General features: G+C 45.8%; 3 protein-coding genes across 6 annotated transcripts in view; 2 read left to right on the forward strand and 1 right to left on the reverse strand.

Moving 5' to 3' along the window:
- The window catches only part of LOC105009603 (disintegrin and metalloproteinase domain-containing protein 12), a 101,307-nt gene extending 96,870 nt beyond the window's left edge, over positions 1–4,437 (forward strand). Inside the window, exons 22-23 of the mRNA XM_029120274.2 lie at positions 893–1,254; positions 1,456–4,437. Coding sequence (XP_028976107.2) covers positions 893–1,254; positions 1,456–1,525 — 432 coding nt within the window. The 3' untranslated portion in view covers positions 1,526–4,437. The remainder of the gene's footprint in view (positions 1–892; positions 1,255–1,455) is intronic.
- A 42-nt stretch (positions 4,438–4,479) lies between these two features.
- On the reverse strand, positions 4,480–10,456 carry fank1 (fibronectin type III and ankyrin repeat domains 1). Of its 4 annotated transcripts, none has more exons than XM_020047419.2 (11): positions 10,130–10,456; positions 8,593–8,782; positions 8,239–8,283; positions 7,961–8,103; positions 7,625–7,787; positions 6,957–7,022; positions 6,651–6,816; positions 5,886–6,029; positions 4,808–4,885; positions 4,666–4,710; positions 4,480–4,565 (listed from the first exon to the last, which is right to left on the reverse strand). In XM_020047419.2, exons 1-11 carry the CDS (start codon positions 10,140–10,142, stop codon positions 4,527–4,529), a joined length of 1,092 nt encoding a protein of 363 aa, XP_019902978.1. In that variant the 5' UTR covers positions 10,143–10,456; the 3' UTR covers positions 4,480–4,526. The 4 variants fall into 4 exon arrangements, with proteins under 4 accessions (XP_019902978.1, XP_010867023.1, XP_010867036.1 ...); XM_010868721.3 differs by lacking the exon at positions 10,130–10,456 and adding an exon at positions 9,565–9,652 and having other exon boundaries at positions 7,961–8,085; XM_010868734.3 differs by lacking the exons at positions 8,239–8,283; positions 10,130–10,456 and adding an exon at positions 9,565–9,652 and having other exon boundaries at positions 7,961–8,085.
- A 108-nt stretch (positions 10,457–10,564) lies between these two features.
- dhx32a (DEAH (Asp-Glu-Ala-His) box polypeptide 32a) lies at positions 10,565–23,485 on the forward strand. The gene is made up of 13 exons (XM_010868744.3): positions 10,565–11,162; positions 13,172–13,365; positions 15,724–15,853; positions 16,129–16,210; positions 16,493–16,650; positions 17,598–17,846; positions 18,331–18,424; positions 19,278–19,427; positions 21,096–21,287; positions 21,573–21,707; positions 21,898–22,088; positions 22,339–22,529; positions 22,846–23,485. The coding sequence occupies exons 1-13, from the start codon at positions 10,899–10,901 to the stop codon at positions 23,042–23,044; spliced, it is 2,229 nt and encodes a 742-aa protein (XP_010867046.2). The 5' UTR covers positions 10,565–10,898; the 3' UTR covers positions 23,045–23,485.
- The last annotated feature ends 2,012 nt before the right edge of the window (positions 23,486–25,497 follow it).

Consider the following 25,497-nt stretch of genomic DNA (forward strand, 5'->3'; position numbering starts at 1 on the left):
AAAGGTTCTTCAAATGGTTCTTTTAGGAACTGTTTAAAAACACTTTCTTGGAAAAACTTATTGGGGTTTTTCCACAGCCTTTTGTTTTTAGTGTAGCTAACAAGCTCACAGAGGAAGAATAAAAGCAAATCAGTAACATAGCAGATCATAGAGCTTAGTAGGACATCTTTCTACAATAGTAACACAAGACTCTCACATGCTTTCTGTCTTAAACGAGAGATTCATGGGGACCGAGGCATGGCGATGATACAAATGTTGAAATATGTTGTCTTAATATTTATATAAAAGTGTTTGTTTTTTTGTCATGTTTTGTGTTTTCTGTGAACCCAAGGGAAGAGTAGTTCCTGGTTTGGCAGAAGCAAGTGGGAATCCCAAGAAATGAATAAAACATGGAGTTTAGACAGCTTGGGTTTAAAACAGCTTGCGTTGATCGCCCCCTGGTGGCATGTTTGAGTAATAAAATCTTTTGAGTCAGCATCAGGAAGGAAGAGACAAAAAGAGGATGTACTCTGCCCCAAAATCAGCCCACGACAAAGAGACAAATTAAATCAAACCTACATACCAATATTAACTCAGTAACACACATTTTCACTGGTTAATACAGATACGTAAACATGGCTACGGTGAGTTTGAATAGATCACTACCTGAGGAGACATTGTTTGTAAAGAGATCGACGAGGGAGTGTCAGGTTGGGGTGCATCAGATCCACTGGATGTTGGTTCTAAGTTGTTACAAATGAAATGATGTACATAAAAGCACTTGGTGTTCAGGAAACTTAGGAAAAAAACACTGCAGGTCTAATAATTTTTTTTTTTATCCCAGTACGAATATTTTGCTTAGCATTAATAATTCTAAAACAACTTCTGCGGTCGATTTTTCTGTCCATCATAGGAGTTAGAGAAGCCTAGTCCACCTCAGAAGCCTCTACCTGCTGACCCCCTAAACAGAAGTACCCAGAAGCCTCTGCCTGCTGACCCCCTGGCCAGGAGTACCCAGAAGCCTCTGCCTGCTGACCCCCTGGCCAGGAGTACCCAGAAGCCTCTGCCTGCTGACCCCCTGGCCAGGAGTACCCAGAAGCCTCTGCCTGCTGACCCCCTGGCCGGGACTACCCAGAAGCCTCTGCCAGCCAACCCTAACCCCCAGGGAAGGAGTGCTCGTCTGACGCGCACCCCCACAACAATCGGTCTCCCCGTTCCTGTCCCAATGCCCGGTATCACCAGGCCTCTGAAACCTGCCCCCCCCCACCACAACAGGTGAGTCCCAGCCACGCTGGACTTCACCCAGCATGACACCGGTCAATGCTGTTACTGACTGGACAGGGCAGAGCATAAATATCTGCCTCGCAAGTGTCATGAATGTGTACGCCAACGCCAACGCTAGTCCAGCCCCGCGTGTAGTTCGGCTCATGACACGGCTCTTGCTTTAATTGTCTACCGTCCTTTTTCCCCCCACAGGTCTGCTCCTCAGCAGCCCCCGACGCTACCGAAGCCTCGCATGGTGGTTCACGCCAAGTTCACCAGCTGAGGTCAGCCGGACCAAACTGAAGGGAAGTCCTCTTGAGGAGACGATAAATACATTTGATCATTTGCACTAGGAAACTCTTAAAAACCTTAAGAAAAGTCTCTGAGTTTCAAATAAGGGGGACAGATGGTCGGCACGCTGGTCTCCCTTGGTGCTCTGATTTCAGAACGGTGCTTTAGGTCTGAGCTCAGGTACATGTATGTCAAGTATTTATGTTTTGTGTATTTATTAATGAGTCATCACACAGTGCAATGTGCCTGCCACTTTGAATCACAGTAGCGTTTGGGATTTCATGTTATTGTTTTCTTGTCGTTGTTGTTCTGCTGTTTGCCATGTTTTATATCAGTCACATCAGCAGATTTGAGCCTGTTTTAATGGGCAGACAAGGAAAAGGGAAACAGTACAAGACAAAGACCTAGTCTCTGGAGATCTGCGAAGTTGTAATCCACCGTGCGAGATATTTTTTAACTGGATGTAAAATAAAGGGAAACCATTGAATAGGGAGAACGCCACACTCTATATCGACCGACCCTAATGACTGACAGAAATGACTGATGGAAGGACTCGCATAGCACAGCAAGTGTCGGTGGACCATGTTCCCACGACATAACATTTGCCCTCGTTCCCACGCCAACAACCTCTGGCTGCGAGCCCTTGGACATCACAGGTCCAGTTCGTTTAGTTGTGAGGGCTGAAGAGAGGTTCTTAGTGCACGACATCTGACCCAGGAGCAATGGAAACACTCGGTATAGCGCCGCTGTGCTCGTGAACACAGCTGAGATCCACGTACAACTGCTGGGCGATATAAGAGAACAGCGTTAGCGGAGAGGACTGTCCAGGCTACAGTCTGGTTTGTTTCGCTCGGTCCAGGGCAGGGGAACCAGGACCTGGACCCAGGTTGCCATTTCGAAAGTCAACGGTGTTGACAAAGGCTGGTACTCATTCAAACCTGTCATTCAAATATTCAAGCACTTCTGAATCTGAAAAAGTACAAGCATATCTGTCATCCTGGCAGCAGACAATTGTATATCTTTGTTGGTGTGTTGTATTCATTTCTCCATTGCAAAAGAGCCACTGCGTAAAACACTGCAGTGCGGTTTGGATTTTGTTATAACGACTTCGGGGGAAGAGCGCGACGGGCACGGGACTGTGACCCGCGGGTCACGCGTGAAACACGTCAGCACTCCGTCATCCTTCATCCCAAACTAAACCGGACCGAAGGGAGAATGGTGGAGAACTGGATTCAGAGAGCTACACATGAAGGCCTCCGTGAAACACTCTGGGTTCATCAAAAGGCCACCGTCACGCTTTCCTAAACGATTAGCTGGAGCAGAACAACCTGTACATTCAGGAGGGGTCAACATTGGATGGGTTCGCACTCAGAAGGATACAGCTTTCTTCATTTTCTTTCTGATGCATCAGGACAGATGCTTCCTCCCTGCAGCCCCCGGTGGTATGAAAGCCCTCTGAAATAGAAGGAAACCGGCAGGCCCTGGGGCATCGATCCCAAAGGAGCCACCGCGGCACAACTCTGAGACAGATCCCTCAGAAAGGCCTGAGTCAGTGGGGGTTCAGCTCTTACCCCTAGGCGCTCCAAAGCCCGTCCGTGTTCTGTTTTACCTGAGCACCCACCCAGATCTATCCCCGCTGTCGGAGAAGAGAAGTAAAAGCAGTGGATATTTCTCAGTGTCGGGTTGAAGGTGCTTAGTGTCTCCTTCTGGACCTCTAGTCTGTCTGGATGGACTGGTGGTAACTTTGAGAAACCCATTTACCTGGAGCTGTGAGGAACATCAAACTCACTAGAAAATTACACAAACCTAAACCATACAGCTACTAAATTTTACTAAAAAGTAACCCGTAGGAACCTCTTCAGGACGTGAGAGAACCATTTACTTGCCAATGAAATTATTTGTGAGCTGTTACTCATCGTGAAACAAATTTAACCAGTTGTTTACTTGACTGTGATTGGGTGTTACCACTGAGCCAATACTGGACTCTGATTGGGTGTTGCCACTGAGCCAACACTGGACTCTGATTGGGTGTTTACACTGAGCCAACACTGGTTTGATTGTGTATTATGCAAGGCAGGGGCCAGGTTCAGCAGCCAGATGTTGATAGCTGTCCGACCAATGGAGCTGACGATTCCTTATTCTGCGTGTCAGACAGAGATGTTTATTTCATCTGAACGTCCTGAAAGGCTGCTCCCTTTTGAAGCAGTTTTTTTATTTGCCATTGTGCTTATGCGCTACAATGAGTGCATCCTTCAGCCTGCACCAGGCTTAAAACTCCAACCATGTTATTACACAGTTATTTCCCAAGTCATTAGCCATTGCAAAACTCCAGCCATGCTATTACACAGTTATTACCCAGACTAAGATACAGTTATACAAGTCCCAATATGATAATACACAATTCTTATTTTAGAAGTCCTGACACATCTTTGTCCTGTCTTTCATAACAACACTCGCAGTATGTATGAGTATGTTTTATACTACATTATTTTATGTTTTCATTACAGTGTTAAGATCTTTGACAGTATTGTTGACAGTATTGTTTTTCTATACACTGTGCACATTTTTGTTTAAGCACACTACAAATCAAAACCAGATGTTTTTGTTAATGTCTATATAGTATTTCATTTCTATGCTTTGGGAGGCTGAAATCAATTGTTTCATAATCACTTATGCAATGTCGTTTCTAATTATGGTGCAGTAGTTTTTTGTTTTTTTCAGCCTTACTTTGTTTACTGTGCTGTTTGAAGCTCTCTTGTTTTCTAGTGTGTATTCACGCCATTTCTGTCCTGTGTCCTACCTGTGTGTTACAGGTGAACACAACATGTTATTACGGACAGAGCTTTTTATATTATCATTAACTGATACATCAAATGTAAAGAAATACACTTTAGTGTCGTGGTCCGTACACAAAAGGTTTTCAAACACTTGATCTGTATTAGTAAACTTGTATTTTCAAACACAGACGTGATCTTGTTTTGTCCTCCTGAGTGCTACCGGCTCGACTTGCCCTCCAACAAATGGACGATGCTCTGAAATAAAACAAAGTCATACCTTTCTAGGTCCTTAATGGACTGTGAAACAATCAAAAGCCCAATACAGAACACTGAGTTAGGGTCAATATATTTTTACCTTTCTATCAAAAGCTTTAGCCATTTCCATTGCACTAGACCCAAACTGTAATCAAAGATTGAACAACATAATAAAAAGTACAATATATACTATCCAAGTAAAGTATATAAAATCAAAGTTAAAGAACACGCCTTTACATTACCTCGTTTTTAATCCAACGATCTGCTCCATTCTCTAACAGCAGTTTAACAAGTCCTTCATGGTTATTCAGGACAGCAATCTGAAAGTCAAACATCCCTTAATGAGGCAGACTTGCAACTAAAGTTGAGAGTAATTGGTCTGATGCTTGATTTAGCTCTGGGTCCATATGTGCATTGTAACCAGAACAGAAAGACGGAAAACAAAGCTTCCACCCCCAGGCTCTCACAGCGTTAAACTAGCTGCCCATCTTCTCTGTCCTGATCTGCACCACAGAGCCCTTCTGCTCACTAACACGCACACACACACACACACACACACCCTGACACACACTTTAGCTTGCTTAAACACACTCACCCTGACACACACTTTACTTTTGTTTGCCATCTCACATCTGTTGTTTCATATCCTGTAGCAAGCATGCTCCAGAAAGCAGAACCGTAACCCTAATCCAGTCCCCGAAATGGGGTCCAATGTTCAGGTAGCTAAGCAAAGCCAGCTTATCAGATTGATAAGATGACAAGTCACAATCACATTTAGCAGGTGTCTATGCTCAGGGACAAGTTGACAAAATGTTCACCTTGCCAGGTTAGGATTTGATCTAACTACCTACTTTCCTGGTTCCTTGTCAGATGCTACAGTGTAACCACTTGGCTAAATACTTTCCATCCAATGCCCCTGGATAACGAGTGTGATCATTTACATTTGAATGGAGTTGGATGATGCGGAAGTATGACCAGAGTTGCAGAAACCTGTCCGTGGTTGGTCAAACGATGAGTCTGTGAGACGGCGGTCCATGGCACTTTCATCATCCCCATCATCTGCCAAGCCATTTATGTTTAGGTAGTCTATCCTGCCACAGACCCCTCACCCCGGGGCCCCTAGTCACCTCACCCCCGGGGCCCCTAGTCACCTCACCCCCGGGGCCCCTAGTCACCTCACCCCCGGGGCCCCTAGTCACCTCACCCCCGGGGCCCCTAGTCACCTCACCCCCGGGGCCCCTAGTCACCTCACCCCCGGGGCCCCTAGTCACCTCACCCCCGGGGCCCCTAGTCACCTCACCCCGGGGCCTGTAGTCCTACCATGAGTGGTGTCTTCCCATCCCGGTCCCTGGCGTTGACGTCGGCCCCTGCGGTGATGAGAAGAGCAGCAACCGCAGCTTCCCCGGTGACCGCCGAGACCCTCATCAGTGGGGTCCAGATTGACACACCGTCCCTCACGTCCACCTGAGCGACAAACCAGGGGTCAAACGGGTCAAACGAAGGGGTCATCCGATCACTAGACTTTCAGGACGATTTAAGCTTGAGGAAACCTCCGCGACATTAACAGTGAACCTACTCTTGTATGTCACTGTCACTAACTTCCCCCTGCTGCCGCTCACCATCCAGAGGACCGTCTTTTGGCTTTTTTGGTTGATTTAATCCTCCGCCGTTTTGGTTCATCTTCTCTTACCAGGTGTGGGTTATTTAGGTATTTTAATTTGTCCAATAAAATCAAGTCTAGTCCAGTGCACAGGTCAATTCTTAGCATTTGTTTGAATACCGGCCCGAGTGTTGAAAATTAACTTTAATTCTTTAATTTCTGCATTTAGTCCCGAAGCAGATTATTGTCAGTCACAGATATGACCTTTCCCAGTAAATGCCGCATAATTCCGCTCAATTGGAAAAACTGTGTTTAAAACCACAACGCCCATAACAAGCCTTGTGATTTAGTTCCGGCATAAACCCCCAAGAACGATCACTGGAGCTGCAGAAGGAAATTGGCTAGGAAAACCTCCCCAGAAAACTAGGAAGAATTCTAGAAAAAGGCTCAGAGGGGTGTCCGGTCAGTGGTGCGTAGCGGCTCACCTCACAGCCATCCTGGATCATGTGCTGTATGACAGGCAGGTGAGCTCCGTCCACGGCCCAGTGGAGGGCGGAGCATCCTGCCCCGTCCTGGGAACACCAACCGGCCCCGTTCTTCCTCAGGTACTTCACGATGTCCAGGTGGCCACAGAAACACGCCAGCATCAGACTACTCAGAAGAAACAGACACACGGGGACGTCGGACGATATTCTCCCTTTGTAATAAACGGCACTCATTCTCACGTTTCGGAGGGACAGCTGGACAACACGTTTGTATGTTACAATACTAGACCACATGAGGGTTCACACCAGTTCTTCCCGCTGCTAGTTTTCATGTTGACGTCTGCGCCATGTTGCACCAATATCTGGACCAGTCTGAAAAAGAAAACAGCCTGTCAATAAATGCAAACATGGGCCCCTGCTTGGCTGTGTGACGGAAGGCACTGTGGCCGAGTGTTTCTGGTCGCTGCATACCGACAGGGCTTGGGCTTGGGTTGGTGCTGATTCGCTCGCTCCTGGGCGCCCCCCCTGCATGCATGTTTTAGATCTCTCCCTGCTCTGTCTGTCACACCTGATTCAAATCATCAGCTCTTTGTCAAGTCCTTTATGAGCTACAGCAGGTATGCTAGGGCAGGGAGAGATCTAAAACATGCAGGGCAGGGGGGCATCCAGGAGCAGGGTTGAGAAACACTGGTCTAAAGGTATGTTAGATCAAGTCCCAGAGCCAGCAAGGTGAAAGATGTGTCATTCTGCCCTTAAGCAAGACAGTTAATAAGTGTTCACAAAAGTCACTCAGTGACTAAAATGTAAATGTTTTAATCTTCACCTCATCAAAACCTGCTATGGAGTTGTTTTGATGAAGCAAGGTGATGAAGAGTTTGCGGGATAAAAGGACTAAGTAATCAAAGAACTGCTTAAAAATGACTTATTCAACACATCTTCAAGCAAGGAACAAGCATTTCAAGCAGCAGTAATACCCAGAGAACCCTTTCATCGCAGCCACCATTAGAGGAGTGTACCCCATCCTGTCTGGGACGTTGGCGGGTAGCTGTGCCGACTTGGACTGCAGGATGTTAGTCAGCTCCTCTTCATCGTTCATCAGGACAGCCTGGTGCATCTTCTTCCCATTCACTGGTTCACCTGACGAGAAGTGTTTGACAAATGTTCATGGAGATCAGTGCGCCCACCAGCTACTGCTTTATCTAAGAGATCGCCGTACAATATGGGGCTGAGGCCCCACCACACACTCTAAAGACAAATACCGAAAATGTCCAAAATGAATTGTTATTCAGATGAACTATTCCAATGCGTACGTGCCGTGGTGACTGACATGGCTGGGTTGAGGATAGTTTCTCCTGTAGCGCATGTGGTCTTCAGTCTGAATCTGTACGTAGTGTTGGGCTCCAGACCCTCAACAGTCAACTCGGTTCCATACCCACTGGGAACCACAAGAAAACTGTACACTTGTTACCCTTTACAGTGAATCAACTTCAATCAATCAATATGGGTTACCATAACCACTGGAAATTATCTTTGGACAATCTTAATTGCATTTAGTTTTTTTCCCTCTCTCCCCACAGCTTCCGCGTACCCTTTGGCAGTGAAGATCAGAGATCTGACCTTTTCCTCCAATTGGCTTTGCGAAGGAGATGAGGAGAAAGGACGAGGACGAGACAAGGAATCAAGCTAATTCAATTGAGATTCTCTCATAGAAACAACATATACTTGGTGCCATGTCCACTGGAAATGTACTAAGTAAACCTTCCGAATTGAACTCTGTACTACATTAACTCCAGTACAAATAAAAAACATAACTTTTGTAGGATACATTAGAAGCATAACCACCTATTTGCTTATGAATAAACTCTTCATAATGCATTATAAGCCCATTTATTATACTGTCCTTTTTGGATTACAGTGAATCACATCATTAGCCATTCCTCACACGTAGATGGTGGTGAACATGTGCTTTTTAGAGTCATCCTGCTCCAGGGTGTGCTGGGTCCAGGTCTCCAGAAGACCCTGTCGTGGAGCTCTGTCCAGCCCCAGCCAGCTGAGCTCTATGCTGTGGTGGTTCACCAGCCCAACCACTAGACACCCTGTCTCTGGTTGGGAAGTACCAACACCGGGTGGCCCTGAATGAGAAGGGTTGAGTCACTTCATAGGAAAAATACTGGGATTTTTTTAAACCTTTCAAACAGGAGTGACATACTGGAGCAATTGGAGTTACTAAGGTGCCTGGCTTGTGGCCACATCAAGAGATATCTCACCTTGTCAGCTGAGGGATTCAAGCTGGCAAACTTGTAATTACTTGCAGGCTACATTATTTTAATGCATATCTCTTACCACAAGAAGGTGCAAGAGAAAAACACACTCCACCTGGTGAAGTTACGTTTCTATATCAAAGCTATTTATAATTTTAAGAGTACGGAAAAATACACGATTTGATTGGCTGGTTACTTTAATATACAAAATGGCGCCCGAGTCAACACAAGCCACCAACTAAAGAAGTAAACCAAGCATGGTTTACTTCTTTATTTTCCGTAGTGTCCTGTAATATTACGAGTGTAGAACCAAATGGCAGATAAAGTGTTCGTCATTTAGGCCTACTTTCGGTCTACACAGGGTGTAAACTTCGACACCCCATCATGGGTTGAGAATTCAAAGGATTTGTCTTGCACGTTATCTTTCTATTTGCCTCACTTGTCAGGCCAGGATTGATGTATTCGCAGGTGAGCACTGCCAGAAACACTTGATACGAAATAGCGTCCTGAATGTAAACGTTCCGGCATTTATCAAACGACCAAATGTTAGCACTTACTTAGCTAGACGGCCAAACAAGATCCTGAACATTAATTACATTCAGTCTTAAAGTGAGTTTTAGTCTTATCAGCTAAAACATGCAACTTGAACCTACCCTCCCTCGTCCAAGACGGTTTCATTATTAAAATGATTTGTTAGACAGAGTGCTGTAATGGATAGGCACCTCCGACTGGTTACCTGAAACCACTGAATCGACCCTTTAGATTGACGGGTAAATTGCATCGGCTTGTTTCTAATTGACAGTGTCGTTTGTTACTTTACCTCCGTATAAAACGTCTATATGGGCTTAACGGATGATACACGTTTATGACGTTGAATGATTGTAACTGCAGCAATATGTTTTTGTGCTACGGAATTATAAAACTGCTTTTTTTGTTTTGCCACCTAATTCTACTTATAATCACAACAAGTTAACAAAACGAGTCAACACGGCGACAGACAACACTATTTGGTGACTTCGTAGCGACTGGCCTGGTATAGTCACATTTTATAGGCCACAGCCCGGCACTGAGTACAAAAACGACTGTCTCTAGCAAATATGGCTTTTAAAGTTGCTTTTTTTTTTATCCTGCAACATACATAGCTGAAAAATAAATAAAACGATGTTGCGGCTGACAGTTCATGGTTGGGACACGCGTCTCGACTTGGATCAAGCTTACCTGGACTATCCATTGAAACCCGGCGGTGGATGGATGTTGATGCATCAACTCCAGTTACTCAGTTCTGGGTCGACTCTTTAAGCAGCATACGAGGTAGTTGACATGTTGCTATAGTAACACGCACTGACGCTACTCTCACTCAACACTATGAAACCACGACACGTTTTTGCCAGAGCGGTATCTAAAATACAGGTCTCTGGGACAACCTCGTTGTTGACGAGCCAGCGAGATAAGGGATAACTCCAGTATCCATAAGTGAGATATGACCTCTTCCTAACCTATATTTATGTTGGTGTACGCCATATCCACAATTAGTGTGAGGCTGTAGTAAACCTCATCCTCATACATGCCTTAATTCGATTATGGTCACGTGTTCATATTCAGGCGCTAATTTATTTGTGGAGAATGGCGTAATCAAACCACGTGTGGGACTCTGGTAGCGGCCAATAGCGCGACTGGGCTCTCTCCCGGACGCGCTCTGTGGACAGAGGGGATAGGGTTTTAATCCGAAAACACATTAACAAAATACTGAAGCTGCATGTGGTTTGACCGGACAGTCATTCGTGTTTGTCTACAAACATCTGCACCAAACTTTGAACTCTGGGTCAACGTTGGGAGTGTTTAAAAGATTATTTATTTTGGAGACGCGGGCGGAATGTTCTATTGTGTCTTATCTCTGTGAGTCCAGTGTTTGACCCATTCTCTATGCCTTTGGTTGCAACTGTTGCCGACCATTGTTCCGCTCTCGAGGGGATCACTGATCGTTGCCATGGCGGACGGTAATCATTTGATGGAGAATGAAATTTGTTCGGATTCGGAGACTGCTGACTGTCAGGAAGAAGCGTTCGGCTTTGGAGACGATCTGGAACTGAACCAATTCGATGGATTACCCTTTTCCTCTCGTTATTATAAACTACTGCAGGAGAGGAAGAGTCTGCTGGTTTGGAAAGCTAGAGGGGAGTTCGCGGATGCCTTGGCAAACAATCAACTTGTTATTGTCTCGGGCACAACTAAAACGGGGAAAAGTACTCAGGTGGGTGAGTTTGGAATGAGAGTTTTTAGTTTAGTTGAAATGCTATTCAACAGCAGTCATAACTTCATCTTGATTTTTGATGAGGTATAGTATCTTAAAACGTGTTCAATTGTAACCTACAGGCCATGCGTAACATGTTAGTGACAGAAATGCCGTTGTCATTGAGGACATCTATTAAATATTAATTCTATATTCGTCCTCCATGTTCGTGGGTCTGGGTTCTGATTGCCTCTGTTTCATGCCTTGATATTCACGTATATCGTTCACATCCTCGTCTTGACGAAAGTCAAATTGTGGTCGTCTGTTTTCTTCTATTCACTGTCGTTTGGTTGCTGGTCAGTATTCCCCAGGGCGCTTGTTTGAAAGTGTCGAATGGCTTGATCCGGCTACGGAGTTAACTTTTGGGTCAGCGCTCTGTTCAGATCCTTCTAATTATGGTTCTGTCTAGGAAATCTGATATTAACACCATTAGCTGTATTTTAGACAACGGTGGACTAGAACCTAAAAATCGGTCTGGACATATATTTCACAAGCAAATATTTTCACCTCAGAATTGCCTTAATTCACGCATTAATTTACCCATGCTTCTTTGCCCTGGAGTCGGGTGCGACCTGGATGGAGAGACATTTTTCTGGGGCTCCCCAGAGAGGGAACCTGTTCTCGGGCCCCTCCGTGGCTGACCACACTGTTCTCGCGCCACTAACTTATTACAGCGGAGGCCCCTGAACTCATCGGGAACAAGTGTTGTTTCTCCGTGTGACACAAACGTTTTTTGGATTGAGTGTGACCCTGTCAGTGTAGTCATGTATGATGGCATTGTTGTCTTTAAGCAGCACATTTAAACCATTATACTTTTTTATCCTCCTGAAGACCAGAACAATTATTCCCTGTAATTTCCACAGAATCCTCTCAATAATATGTCAACCTAGTTTGACATTATTACTGACTTTAGCGCGGGTCCTAAACAGTACCCAGATACCAGTGAATTCCCCAAAGGCATTATACATCCATGCACCAGTTAGTAGTTGACATTCTTGACATTTCAACCCAAACCAGTAGTCTGTTGAGTCTGGCAAATAGGAGTATTAAATAGAAACTTCCTTTCTCTCTTGCTTTCTTTATTTTCTCTCTCTCTCCCTTCCTCTAATGTGATTTAGATGTTTAGTGACCATGTGGTTTATAAATGTTTTTGTTTTTTGTTCTGGGACAGACCAGACAGAGGGACAGACCCAGACCAGACCAGGGACAGGGACAGACCTCAGTCCAGCAGGCCTTTAACTGGCAGAAAGGCCTGCTGTCAGAAAAGCATGACCAGACAGAGAGGCAGGCAACAACAAAAGCTTTAGAAAGTTTTTAGAAACAGAGGTGTTAGCAGGGCCTCTCTCTCTCTGGCCTCTTGCTCTTAGGGCCATATCTCTTAGAGCCGTCAGTCACTTGCTACCAAAGCGGTTTAGGATTATGGATATAATATCATTAGCATCTCCCTGTCTTTTTGTTTGTGCCATTGAAACAGCCATGTTGTTTTCTACTTTCCACACTTGTTTTTTCTACAGATGTGCTTCTCCTGCTCTCCAAAGGTGTTTGTAGAAATGCTACTAATCCTTCCCCTAAATAATTTGTATAAAACAAGAATTAAAATTGTTAAACTTGAGTCGGGATGATTCTCCTCTAGAAAGCAACTAGTCCTGCAGCAGTCTGGTTGTAACTGTTCTGAAGTATTTAATTTCCCCTTAATTGGAACAAAGTTAAAATATTGTATGGTATTGTTTTAAGATTGGCGATGCAAAAGATTATTTGGACCTATGACTGTTTTTGCCAATATTGAGTGAAATTGGCCTTTATTGTTCTTATGCATAAAACTGTTTATCACCAACATACAGTACTATTGCTAAACACCTGGATGTTTCTAATATCGATAGGATACACAAAAAGCAAAGCGCCCCTGCCTGCTCTGGGGTACTTTCACCACACTGGCAGCAGTAGAAGTAACCTCTGCTCATCTCTTCCAGATCCCCCAGTGGTGTGCCGAGTTCTGCCTGTCAGCCAGGTACCGTCACGGCGTGGCGGTGTGCACTCAGATCCACCAGCGGCGTGCTGTAGAGCTGGCCCTCATGGCAGCCGATGAGATGGATGTGAACATCGGACATGAAGTGGGCTACACTCTGCCCCTGGAGACGTGCTGTTCTGCCGACACGTTGCTCAGGTCTGCTCAAACAACGCACACAGACACAGACAGACAGACAGACGTATGATGTTGACTTCATCGTTCAGTGTGCTCGTGTGTGGTTTTGGACCATGATGTTGTCCGTGGGCCTTACTGTCAACCCACTCACAGGCAGATTTGATTGGTTGCACTCCGGTGTCTTCACTATCTTTTCAGAGAATTACACAGCGATAACACACACTGTCACGACCCTTGAACTGTCGTCATTGGCTAAGTCGTTCGCACGTGCCCGGACGGGTGTGAGGGTACTACTGGCAGACCACACTGAGGGACAGGATACACATTTACTTTAAGTAAAAGTTGACACATTATTTCTCGCTCCTCCATTTCTATCTCTCACTTTGGTCTTGACCTTTCTTACCCACCGGAATTCAGCACAACTACCCATCAGAACCAGGTCTACCCACACAGACCAATCTCTTTAAGCAGGTTGGACTGTTCCGGTATTGTAAAAGCTGTGACCAGCAGAACCGGTGTGTCATGGGGTCACGTTTGGCCCGGGTCACGGTTTGCCCGGGTCATGGTTGGCCCAGGGTGGCCTATGTGACTCTTGAATGCAAATGCCCCGTTAAATCAGCCTCTACATCTGTCATCTACGTAATGTCCATGTCTGAGGTATTCGTTCACATGTAATCTGCAGTAGTGTTCTATCAGTGTTTTGTAAGAGAGGATGCCTGGATATGGATAATTCCATGGTAACACCAACAAATGTTTCACTATGAATTACTTTTGGGAACATGTTTTCTGAACATAAAAAAAAATTAAGTATTGGACAGATTACTTAGGATGTGACCCAGGTAGTGTTGTGCATTAGCCTGACGGTTTGTGGTGTCAAGGCTGTCCTTTAGCTCCTCTGTTGTGGCTCCACTTCACAGAAATTCTGCAGGGATGTGTCCTCTGAAATGAATGCCACCAAACCATTCTGCTTCTAATCACACTGCTCACTTTACCAGAAAAAAGGCCAGGATGCTCAGACCCAGAATAGACCCACTGCCAGCTGAAGACCACAATCAAGCGCGGTTTATCCACCACAAGGATTCAGTGGAGCTTCGCTTGGAAAAGCAACCTTGTCTGACCATTGCTCCTCCAAACATGAATGTTGTTGAATCAATTTGGGCGGCTCCCCCGGTCAACTCTTGTGAAATGCCCAGGACCTCAAGTGGGAGCTGAACATCACCTCTTTCACAAAGAAAGCACAGCAGAGGATGTACTTCCTTATGGCAGCTGAAGATGTTCGACCTGCCAAAGATTATGATGGTGCACTCTATCATAGAGTCCATCCAGACCTCCTCCATCGCTGTCTGGTACACTGCAGCCCTATTTATTGTAAGTGGAGGCGGCCAAGAAGTGCAAATGTCTCTTACTGACTGACTGAGAGCCTGACTGACTGACTACCCCTTTTTAAATAGCGTATCAATGTCATTCACGAATGGCTAGTAAGCTGTTAAAACGGCCAGTGGCAAAAGCTATAAAGTTCATAGATGCTATGTGTGGTGGAGGTAAACCTAATAAGAAATGTCACTCCGTTCAACACAATGGTTAATGGTTTCTAGCGACACATTCACACTCGCTACATACATGCTATACCAACTCTCAGCAGACATGTAGCTTCGTGGTGTCGTGGTTAAAGACAGGGAGGGCAGCCAAAATACCATGACTGGTTTTTACTGCGGGCTGGCTGAACTAGGCTTGCTTGGTTTCTTGTTCCTAAATATTTTTTAGTAATTTATAAATGCTCAGTCTACTGTTCTTATACTCTGTCCACTTTTCATATATATATATTTTTTTGTTTTGTACAAAATTGCTGCACTAACGGACGAGAACAAATTCTAAACTCTTTCTGAATCTGATTGGCCATACCCGCTGCAGGACTCCCGGGCCTGATAAGAACCCCGGGTTGCGATGGCGTGGTGTTATTCAGGAGTCCCCTGTGGTCATTAAACAAAATGCTGCAAGAATCTCAATGCACATATACATGCGTCCTCATTTTGCCAAACGGCGAACAGACCCAAGAATCTGAATGCACATGTACATGCATCCTCATTTTGCCAAACGGCGAACAGACCCAAGAATCTGAATGCACATGTACATGCATCCTCATTTTGCCAAACGGCGTACAGACCCGTTCTCTAGATGGGAACGTGGGACCCGTTTCCCCACGAAGTCCGGATTACCGCTGATACTCGGTTCTACTGGATAATGAGTTGCACCCACCATTAAGAAAGAAAAAACATTTTGTGGGTCTGGCTTTGAGGTCCGGCGGTGAATGTGAACGGACTAGAATGTGTTGACACATTGGCACCGTTAGTTAGCTCCGATCTGCCCTCCTCCGCCCAGGTACTGCACCGACGACATGTTGCTCCGGGAGATGATGTCCGACCCGATGTTGGAGCACTACGGGGCCATCGTGATCGACCAGGCCCACGAGAGAACTGTTAGCACCGACGTCCTGCTGGGACTGCTCAAGGTGGGAGTGACTCGGCCGGAGTGCTAAATGGCACCCTATTCCCCACGCAGTCCACTACTTTTGAGGTGCCGTTGTTTGTTCTGTGTGTCTGTACTGACTTCACCAAGTGCAGTCTTTCCCGGTCAAACGTGGAGCACTGCTGAGAGGAAAACTGAGGCCCTTACATTTGTTGTGTCATTTTGTCGTGTAGAGTGTAACTGTGATTGTGATGCAAGGCCGATCCTGGGTTTGGTGTTTGTCTCTGGTTCCAACTGACTGTGGCTGTGACCTTTCAGAACATCCTGGTGCGTCGGCCGCACCTCCGTGTGGTGGTCCTGACTGTGTCGTCCATGACAGAGCGACTGCTGGCACACTTCGGTACAGTGAGATTCCCCTTCATATTGAATGGTGTATGTATGGATTATTTCATTGGGGTGAGGCACGTTAATGCGATTCCACTTCTTTCCAGAGTGTATTATAATGATGGATGTGATGAATACTGGAAGCATTTCAGGGATGGCTACGCTGAGCTTTTCGTTACTTTCAACTCCAAGGCCGAACTGGGGCCAGAGTAAAACATGGAATGGAATCCCAAGTCTGCCCACCATCAGTAGGGTGACATTATGGAATGGACTAACCGAAATGTGCACTGCATTGCAGGTAGTAACGTCCCTGTGGTCAGTCTGGAAGCCGCCCGTCCAGCCGAGGTGGTCTTCAGCCCCAGTAAGGACTATTTGTACTCTGCCCTCAGGCTGGTGCTGAAGATCCACCAGACCAGGGAGGACGGAGATGTGGCCGTGTTCTTGGCTTCAGCTCAAGTAAGAAAAGTTGACGTTGTTGAATAGTTAAAAAGGGTGTACGCGTGTGTTTCAGTTTAGTGTATTATTATTATATTTTTTTTTGGGTCCTACGTGCTCTAAATGTTGACGCTGTCATTGCCAACGTTGTCTTTTCTGTTCATAGACGGCTAATATCCTTCTGGGTTGGGCAGAACGTTGTCTTTCCTGTTCATAGACTGCTAATATCCTTCTGGGTTGGGCAGAACGTTGTCTTTAGACCTCAGTAGCAGCGGGCGGTATCTTTGGCAAAATTGCCTCACGTCACCCCGAAACCTGACGTCTGACAATAGGCACTCTCAAATCTGGCAAGAAGACATGTCCAAATAAATAACGAAAACCATCGGGTCAGAACACTCTTCATTTAAATGGCAAAGCAACACTCCCAAGTCCTTTTGCTGTCACAGTCTGTTGGAATGAGTGTTACAAAGCCCTTTTAAAGGCCCGTTCTCCGCGACCCAATACATGACAATGACTTTAAAGCTCTGCCTTTCAAAGGAGGTGTCGATTCAGCATTTTCACACCAGTCCCCCGCCCCACCCCCTTCTCTGATGTCGACCTTTGACCTCCGTGGTATAATGGTGATTGGGCAGAAACAGTCCTCCACGTGGGCATTAGATCTGTGTGTGTGTGTGTGTGTGTGTGTGTGTGTGTGTTTCCTCCAAACATTGACCTGTTGCGTCCATGACCTTTGCCTGCCGTACAGTGCTGTCTACGTCTCAACCCCAAGATGAAGTCCTAAGCAGACAAGGCGCTGTATGTTAATATGGTCTCAGCCAATACAATAACAGCTTTTTAAATCTCTGAAGTGCCTGCTCATGGATTTCTTTTATGCCACATTTAGTATGTTAGACCTGTTATTACTGTGTAAGCACTCGTGCTATTCCCTTTCCATAAGAACCTCTGACACTGTGTTGTCCTTCCCACAGGAGGTGGTCTGTGCCCAGGCTGTGCTCCAGAGGGAGGGAACCAGGCTAGGAGCAGACCTCGGGGACCTGCTCCCTTTGAGGCTGTACCCTGGCCAGGTTTGGGGCCCCCCTCCCCTGGTGGAGGAGTTTAGGGGTACAGGCACAGCCAGGTGTCGGCGGGTCTTCCTCTCCACCCGTCAGGGCGAGGACCTGTTCTGGGCTGTGAACTCGGTCCGCTTTGTCATCGACGCGGGTGTGGAGAAACGATGTGTGAGTTTCAGCCTGGCAGAGGATAGCATTCACAAGCTATGTGTTAGCTTACATGCAGGCAGCACTTTGGCCAAATGTATGACACAGCTGTTACCATAGAGATCCTTTTAAGACAATAGTTATATGGTGGTTAAAGGTGCCGTCTGGGACCTTTGTGACTAGCTATATTTTTTTATATTTGGGCTAGTAGGCTAATCAATTTTTTATATGTGCCTAATATATAAGTAGAGTCACTGTCATAACTCAGTTAGCCATAAGCATTTCAAGTCTGAAAGCAGGAGGTCTTGATGACAAGGGGAAACATACATTATCAGCACAAATGGTAGTACTTTTTTAGGGACCCCTTTTTGGCTCAATGGCTCCACTTTTTCCAGGCAGTGGCCGAAAACCGAATAATGCAACTTTAATAATAAGCAGGTATTGAATGGTTCATAAACAGTTTTTAGACATAGTAATGCTATGACTGACCTTTGACCTCTGACAGGTGTACATCCCCAGGATAAGAGCCAACTCTGAAGTCCTTGGACCCATCAGTAGATCCCAGGCAGAAATCAGAAGGCAGCTCATTGGATCAACAGGTATCACATCTCATGTTATCTTGTCTGGTGATGATGTGGGGAAATATCTACATGCAGTCAGATATCGGGATGTTATTTATGACAGTGTATCGAATCGTTGTGGCGATACACAAGAAACAGGGTTGCTTGTTTGGTCTACCTGCACCAAAATTATTTCATCCATAACCTGTTCTCCATGTTTTCAAATAGGGAGCCAATTAGTTTTCAGTTAGTCGCTCTGGGGCATCTGCAGTAATGACTGAAATGTTAATAATGTAGTAGGAAGACCATTGTGAAACTGGCCACACATGTCATTACCAGCATCTAAGTATTGCAGTGATATACAGTAACTGTGAGGTCACCACCCATTGACTTGAGTCATCTACCAGATAATGCCTCAGTGTTTCTCAAACTTGTCCTCTGGGACCGCCGGAGATTCCACAATGTTGTTGTCGTCCATAAATTACCCCGCCTGATTAATCTGTTTAGGGCTTGTTGATGAGTTGAATCTGGTGCGCTAGCTGTGGAATAGTTGAATAGTTTTTTAGTTGTATAGTTTTTCTCTTTCGATGTTGGCAGTAATAACTATGGCTGTTCAGAAAGCCAGCCAGTCGTCTCAGAAATCCACCCCTCTGGTCTGCTTATTGCCTTGGCCCAGAGGGTGACGTCAGAGGTGATAATGCCTAAGACTATGGAATAAGCGAGACATGCAACTTCCTTTTGTTCTTTTTCTGTGGATGTCAATGAACTAGGTAGGCTGGAGCCAACTGCTACCAGTTTGTTGTCACCGTGTGAAAGCGACAGGAAGTGCGTACAGCCACTCTGAGCGTGCGGGATTCATTCACGGTCCGTGTGTCCGTCTGTGTTTTCTCAGGAAAGTGTTTCTGCCTGTACCCCGCGGAGACCCAGCTCCCCACAGAGATCTCTCCTCAGATCCTGGAGTCCAACCTCACGTCCACTGTGCTGTTTCTCAAGAGGATGGAGATAGCAGGGCTGGGACACTGTGACTTCCTCACTAGACCAGGTTAGACCACAACGCCAACAGGCTGTTTTAGACAGCCAGACCCCATTGAGATTTTTCTTCTTTAAATGGTCGAACTAGGAAGTGATAAATGGTCGGGTGGTGATAAATATCCTAATTGGTCAGTTGGTAAAAGCCCTCGTACAGGAGAGAGCCGGGTGGAGCTTCTGAGGGCCCTCTGTGCTCCGGGGGCGGCCATGTTTAAGTCAAGAACATGTTAAGTGTTTTCTAAAACAAGATTTGTCTGATACGTTATCACCCCTCTGAGCCTGGGTCCTCTCTAGGTTTCTTCCTAAAATTCGACCTTCTTAGGGAGTTTTTCCTAGCCACTGAAATTCAACACTACTGTTGTTTGCTCCTTGGGGTTTAAGGCCAGGTGTCTCTGTAAAGCACTTTGTGACAACTGCTGTTGTAAAAAGGGCTTTATAAATAAATTTGATTGAAATAGATTTGATTGATGGTTATCTCCAAAGGACTATGTGGTCAGAATATCCCTCTGAAATTGTGTAAATAAGTTATGATAATGCCCTGTGTGTGTAAGAGCTTTCTGAAAATGTGCCTGGAATTTCATGGTCCTTTCGGCCAACAATGATGTCACAAAGCTGATCTGATTTTTAATAGACCAATGGCTGTTGACCTGGGTAAGGAGGTGGGCTCGAGACCAGCCTATCAGCCACTCATGGCTGTGTAAATAAATATCTTCTGATTTGTTTCCTAAAGCCCCAATGATCGGACTGACTGAGCATGCCAAGGGAAAATGGAGGCTCAGGGAAATGCATATATTTGAATAATTTTCATTCAATAAATCCACAGTCAGTTCGTAGACAAGGAATCCCCAGGGATGTTTAAAAATAAAACCTGGACGGTTGGTACTTTAACACGTCTCACTCTGCTAAGACTGGGATATTGTCGGGTACAGAATGTGAACTGTATGTATTTGGATGAGAGAACTGGCCTGGGACACTGGGACTGGATGACTAGACCAGATTAGCGGATGAAGTAGGTCCAGGTTGGAGGGTGTATTTTGGCCAGGGTCGAGTGTTTCCAGAAGGGGTTCTGCTCTCACTGCACAGAGCTGCTTAAAGTCAGTCAGCCATGCGTTAGTGGATCTGACAGCAGCCCGTCGGGGACCATTGTCTGGATCCTGGCCGGCCCGGCTGTCCCTACATAAACCAGCCCTGCGTGGGGACAGCCACGTTCCAGGGCCAGGCCCAAACAGCACCCTTCTGTCGGCACAGAACGCTTCCTTTCAGCAGAGCCGCGGGGGACAAGGAAATGGGTCGCTGTTTGGGTTACAGACACGCCGGGGAGGCCAGCTCGTTAGCGATGAGACAATGGCGTCTGTTTAGGCCATCGGGCCGAACCGCCACAGTGAACCGGAAGTGGAATGTTGTCAAAGGTTCTACTGTAACACATTAACTGGGCTTATCTTACCGGCTGAACTTTCATGATACTTCTGTGTTTTGACCTGGCATTTACACTGATTTTATATAATTTTGCTGGTTGATTATGGAGTTTTAAGATTAAAGGCACATGGCATCTATTGAGGAGTTGAGCCATGGTCATAATACAGAGGAATCTAAACTTAATCATCAGTAAAATATGATCATCAAAATGTGTATGTGTTATCTAATGTATGTATTTTATTATGTAACTGATATATTCCCCCAGATCCTGAGGGTCTCATGCAGGCATTGGAGGAGCTGGATTACCTTGCGGCATTAGACGACGACGGGAACCTATCAGAGATTGGGATCATCCTCTCTGAGCTCCCATTGGAAGCTCAGATGGCCAAGGCTCTGCTGGCGTCCTGTGAGTTTGACTGTGTCACCGAGGTGGTGACCATCGCCGCTATGCTGTCAGGTATGGACACACCATTTGGACCAATCAGCAGCTCTGACCGAACTTTGTTACAGTCAAAGTTATTTTATTATTTTTTTATTATTTATCTGTAATGATTTGGATTTCTCTGGGACAGTGTTTTAAAGGTCACACTGGTAGTAGTTGTAGCTTTTTATTCAGTAACCAAGACCAGTCTGGTAGCAAATGTAGCTTTTTATTCAGTGATAATTTGTAAATAAAATAAAAAGCTACTGTGTATTTTCTGCAGTGCAGGTTTGATTGAATTGAGACCTCTGTCTGTTTTAGCACCGAGTTGCTTCCTGGAGCCACCTGTTGGCAGGGCCCAAGAAGCTTTGCAGTGTCACAGAAAGTTCCAGCACCCCGAAGGGGACCACTTTACACTCATCAACATCTACAATGCTTTCAAACAGAGAGGACCATGTAAGTTAGGTACTAAGGTCAACCGGACCGGTTTCTCACTGTCAATCTGCAAGTGTCGTATGTACCCATAGCTCTGTCCTCCCTTCTCCTCGCTCCTCCTCACAACCCCTTCCCCCCTCTCCTCATGTCTCCTCTGTTCTCGTCCCGTCTCCTGCACGCGGGTTTAACTGTTGTAATACCATTCCTTCAGACTCCAGCGTGGAGAAGTGGTGTCAGGACTACTACCTGAACCTCAGAGCCCTCCAGACGGCCGACACCATCAGGTCTGAGCTGACGGACATCCTGAAGAGGATCGAGCTGCCCGTCTCTGAGGGCTCCTTCGGGACCAAGAGCAACACGCTGAACATCAAACGGGCTCTGCTGGCCGGGTTCTTCATGCAGGTGGGTTGGCGAGGGAGCGGTAATGTTGTTTTTAAAAAGTATTACGTTACCTTGAACAAATGGCGGCTACCGGAATTGAAAAGGTACAATTTAAACAATTATAACTAAAACACTGTAAACTCAGAACAATATTCAAATGTTTAATATCACAGGGAGTGGTAAACAACACCACAGGCTTGTAGTCACTTGTACTATAAGCATTTGCTTAATTATACAATATATTAACTTGTGTTCTTATTTTTTTCTCTAGATTGCCCGTGATGTTGATGGATCAGGAAACTACTTCATGTTGACACACAAGCACATAGCCCAGGTCCAACCGTCCTCCAGCTATGGGGCCAGGACACACCAGCTGGGCCTGCCTGAATGGCTGCTGTTCCATGAATACACTCTCTCCGAAAACAACTGCATCCGAACGGTCTCCAAAATCTCCCCCGAATTGTAAGTCAGTGGCCTGCACCCTTCTAATGACAGCATTTTTGCTTATTTATGTTCCAAAAATACAAACTAGGCACAAACGTGTTTCTGACTTGTTAGGTTGTTGATTTTCTTTGAATGGGATAATCCTGTATTACAAGTCTGCTTTCGAGTACTCTTTCAACAAGACCACACCACCGGCCATTACTAGGCCATTCTTTTGGAATTGGAAAGTATATTACAAAAGTGATCTGTCAACTTTGCAGACGTACTTGGTAAAAGAACATAAAAGCATTTTATACTAGAAAATGGATCATAGTGTTTTTAATTGTCCCTTCAGGTTCATTCAGATGGCTCCACAGTATTTCTTCTACAACCTGCCTCCTAGTGAGAGTAAAGACATACTACAGCACATCCTGGATGGGGTTTTATCTGGACATGCCAAAGACAGGCAACAACAGAATCCGACAATTGCCAGTGAAGAGGTCAAAGACTGCAGCGCAGTGGCACAGTCCAATGACAGATGTGTGCTACAGTGACCTCTGGTGGAGGACCTCAGTACTGCAGAGATAATCTCAACCACAATCAGATAGTGGCTGTAGCGATGGCTTTCACCTCCGGTACTGTTCAGACATGAGCATTGTATCCCTCACCAACTTTCTCTTGTTTTTGCTTCGTAAATGTTGGTTGGTTCTCCTCAAGTAGCCTATATTGAGCACCTTGAGTAGTCAAGGAACACTGTGACTCACATAGTCTGGTTTGAACCCAGTAATGTACTCCTTTATTCTGGTTTTGGATTTTCTTTTTTATTGTGACTTTATGATCTTGTACAATATCAAATATTCTTTGTGTAAAATCTGTACCAAGATATTAATGTAATCATGTTTCCCTAATTCTGTAAATACAGCTCTTTGCTATTTGAAAAATGCCTAAATTGATGAATTTAACCAATTAAAACTTTTGGAAAACTGTTATATAAAGTGTTGGAAATAGGGGTGAGTGGTGTAATGTGAGGCAGTGGGTAAGTTGAGCCACCCCCTATCTAGACAGCTGTTCACAATTTTGTCATGTGACCATACATTCAGGAAGAACACCATTTCCAACTGGCAGTGATGAAGAAAGCCTCATGGGAAATGTGGTATGTTTTTTACCCCCAACATTTTTATTGTTTTTATGTCAAGTATAATGACTGTTAAAGCGAATTTATCCAGGTCTAAAAATATGACCACCTGCCTAATATTGTGTAGGTCTCCCTTTGGCCGTCAAAACAGCACGGACCTGCCAAAGCGTGGACTCCACTATACCTCCGAAGGTGTGCTGTGGTATCTAGCACCAAGACATTAGCAGCAGATCCTTTAAGTCCTGTAAGTTGTGAGGTGGGGCCTCCGTGGATTGGACTTGTTCGTCCAGCACATCCCACGGATGCTTGATTGGATTGATATCTGGGGAATTTGGAGGCTAAGCCAATACCTTGGCCCCGTTAGGTTCCTCAAACCATTCCTGAAAAATGTTTGCTTTGTGGCAGGGCGCATTATCCTACTGAAAGAGGCCAATGCCATCAGAGAATACCGTTGCCATGAAAGGGTGCACATGGTCTGCAACAATGCTCAGGTAGGTGGTACATTTCAAAGTAACATCCACATGAATGGCAGGATCCAAGGTTTCCCAGCAGAACTTTGCCCAAAGCATCACACTCCCTCCGCCGGCTTGCCTTCTTCCCATAGTGCATCCTGGTGCCATGTGTTCTCCAGGTAAGCGACGCACACGCACGCGGCCATTCACGTGATGTAAAAGAAAACGTGATTCATCAGACGAGGCCACCTGCTTTCAGCAGTTTGACGGGTCAGCATGGGCACCCTGACTGGTCTGCGGCTATGCAGCAGCAAACAGCGATGCACTGTGTGTTCTGATGCCTTTCTATTAGTACCAGCATTAACTTTTTCAGCAATTTGAGCTACAGTAGCTCATCTGTTGGATCGGACCACACGGGTCAGCCTTCCCTCCCCACGTGCATCAATGAGACTTGGCCGCCCATGACTCTGTCTTCGGTTCACCTCTTTTCCTAACTTGGACCACTTTTGATAGGTACTGACCACTGCAGTTTTGGAGATGCTCTGACCCAGTGTTATTCATTTCACCTGTCACTGGACATGTTATGGTCTTACGTTAGTGAATGGCCACTTTATAAAAATGTATGTCAAAGTTTAGCCCTCACTTGCTGATTTCCATAACATGAATAAGTGTTAAAACGTCGTGCTGATTTGAACTCTGCTCTCATCAAGATAAATACCAACTAACAATAGACTAAGTTGATCCTTCTGCGTTTTCCTCCATTGTTTCCTCAGTGTGATGATACAGACATCCTTCTGCATGGTGTCACTGGCTGAAGTGTTATGTTGGCTCCAGGGATCAGCCTATTGCCTCCCTGGCGCATCAGCACATACAATGGCTGCGATGCCTCGGGGGAAAACCTCATAGTGGCCCTGGGGATAAACCTCATAGTGGCCCCCGGGATAAACCTCATCGTGGCCCCCGGGATAAACCTCATCGTGGCCCCCCCAGCGCATCAGCATGACAACCGTCTGGATTGAGGTGAGCAGGGTACATCACTGGAGTGGGCTCCTTCCGTTCTTGGTTTTTCGTCGACTAGCCCATGACACCCCAAGAGGGTTCGACGGGGAATCTGGCGTCCCAGGACCCCCGTCGCCTGCTCACCTCAGCCCAACTTCCACATACACCAGCCAGATTTCCTTCCTATTGCGCCTGAGGACCCCACAACCAGTTGCTATTCCTCTGCTGCTTCTGACAGGCTCTTTACTGTGTGATGTAAGGCTTGACCACTGAACCCAACGTCTCTGAGAAACCGGGTTGTAGAATGTGCTACGAACCCTGGGCCTCCCACTAAGCTAGGGACTGGCACTCCAAAGTGGTGATTGTGGGGTAAATGAGCCGGATGCTCTGGGGTAAGTTGAACCAATGTTTCACTTTGCTC

Source organism: Esox lucius, chromosome 6 (genome assembly GCF_011004845.1).
Source record: "Esox lucius isolate fEsoLuc1 chromosome 6, fEsoLuc1.pri, whole genome shotgun sequence".
In the NCBI taxonomy this organism is placed as follows: Eukaryota; Metazoa; Chordata; class Actinopteri; order Esociformes; family Esocidae; genus Esox; species Esox lucius.

Bases quoted from the DNA above. Each gene is read 5' to 3' on its own strand.
- dhx32a (XM_010868744.3), top strand. From the start codon at position 10,899: ATGGCGGACGGTAATCATTTGATGGAGAATGAAATTTGTTCGGATTCG. The intron at 15,854-16,128 runs GTGGGAGTGACT...GTGACCTTTCAG, and splicing joins TCCTGCTGGGACTGCTCAAG to AACATCCTGGTGCGTCGGCC. The intron at 16,211-16,492 runs GTACAGTGAGAT...ACTGCATTGCAG, and splicing joins GCGACTGCTGGCACACTTCG to GTAGTAACGTCCCTGTGGTC.
- fank1 (XM_020047419.2), bottom strand. The intron at 8,284-8,592 runs GTGAGGAATGGC...TCCTTCGCAAAG, and splicing joins ATGTTCACCACCATCTACGT to CCAATTGGAGGAAAAGGTCA. The intron at 4,566-4,665 runs GTAAAAATATAT...GTTTTATTTCAG, and splicing joins CTAAAGCTTTTGATAGAAAG to AGCATCGTCCATTTGTTGGA.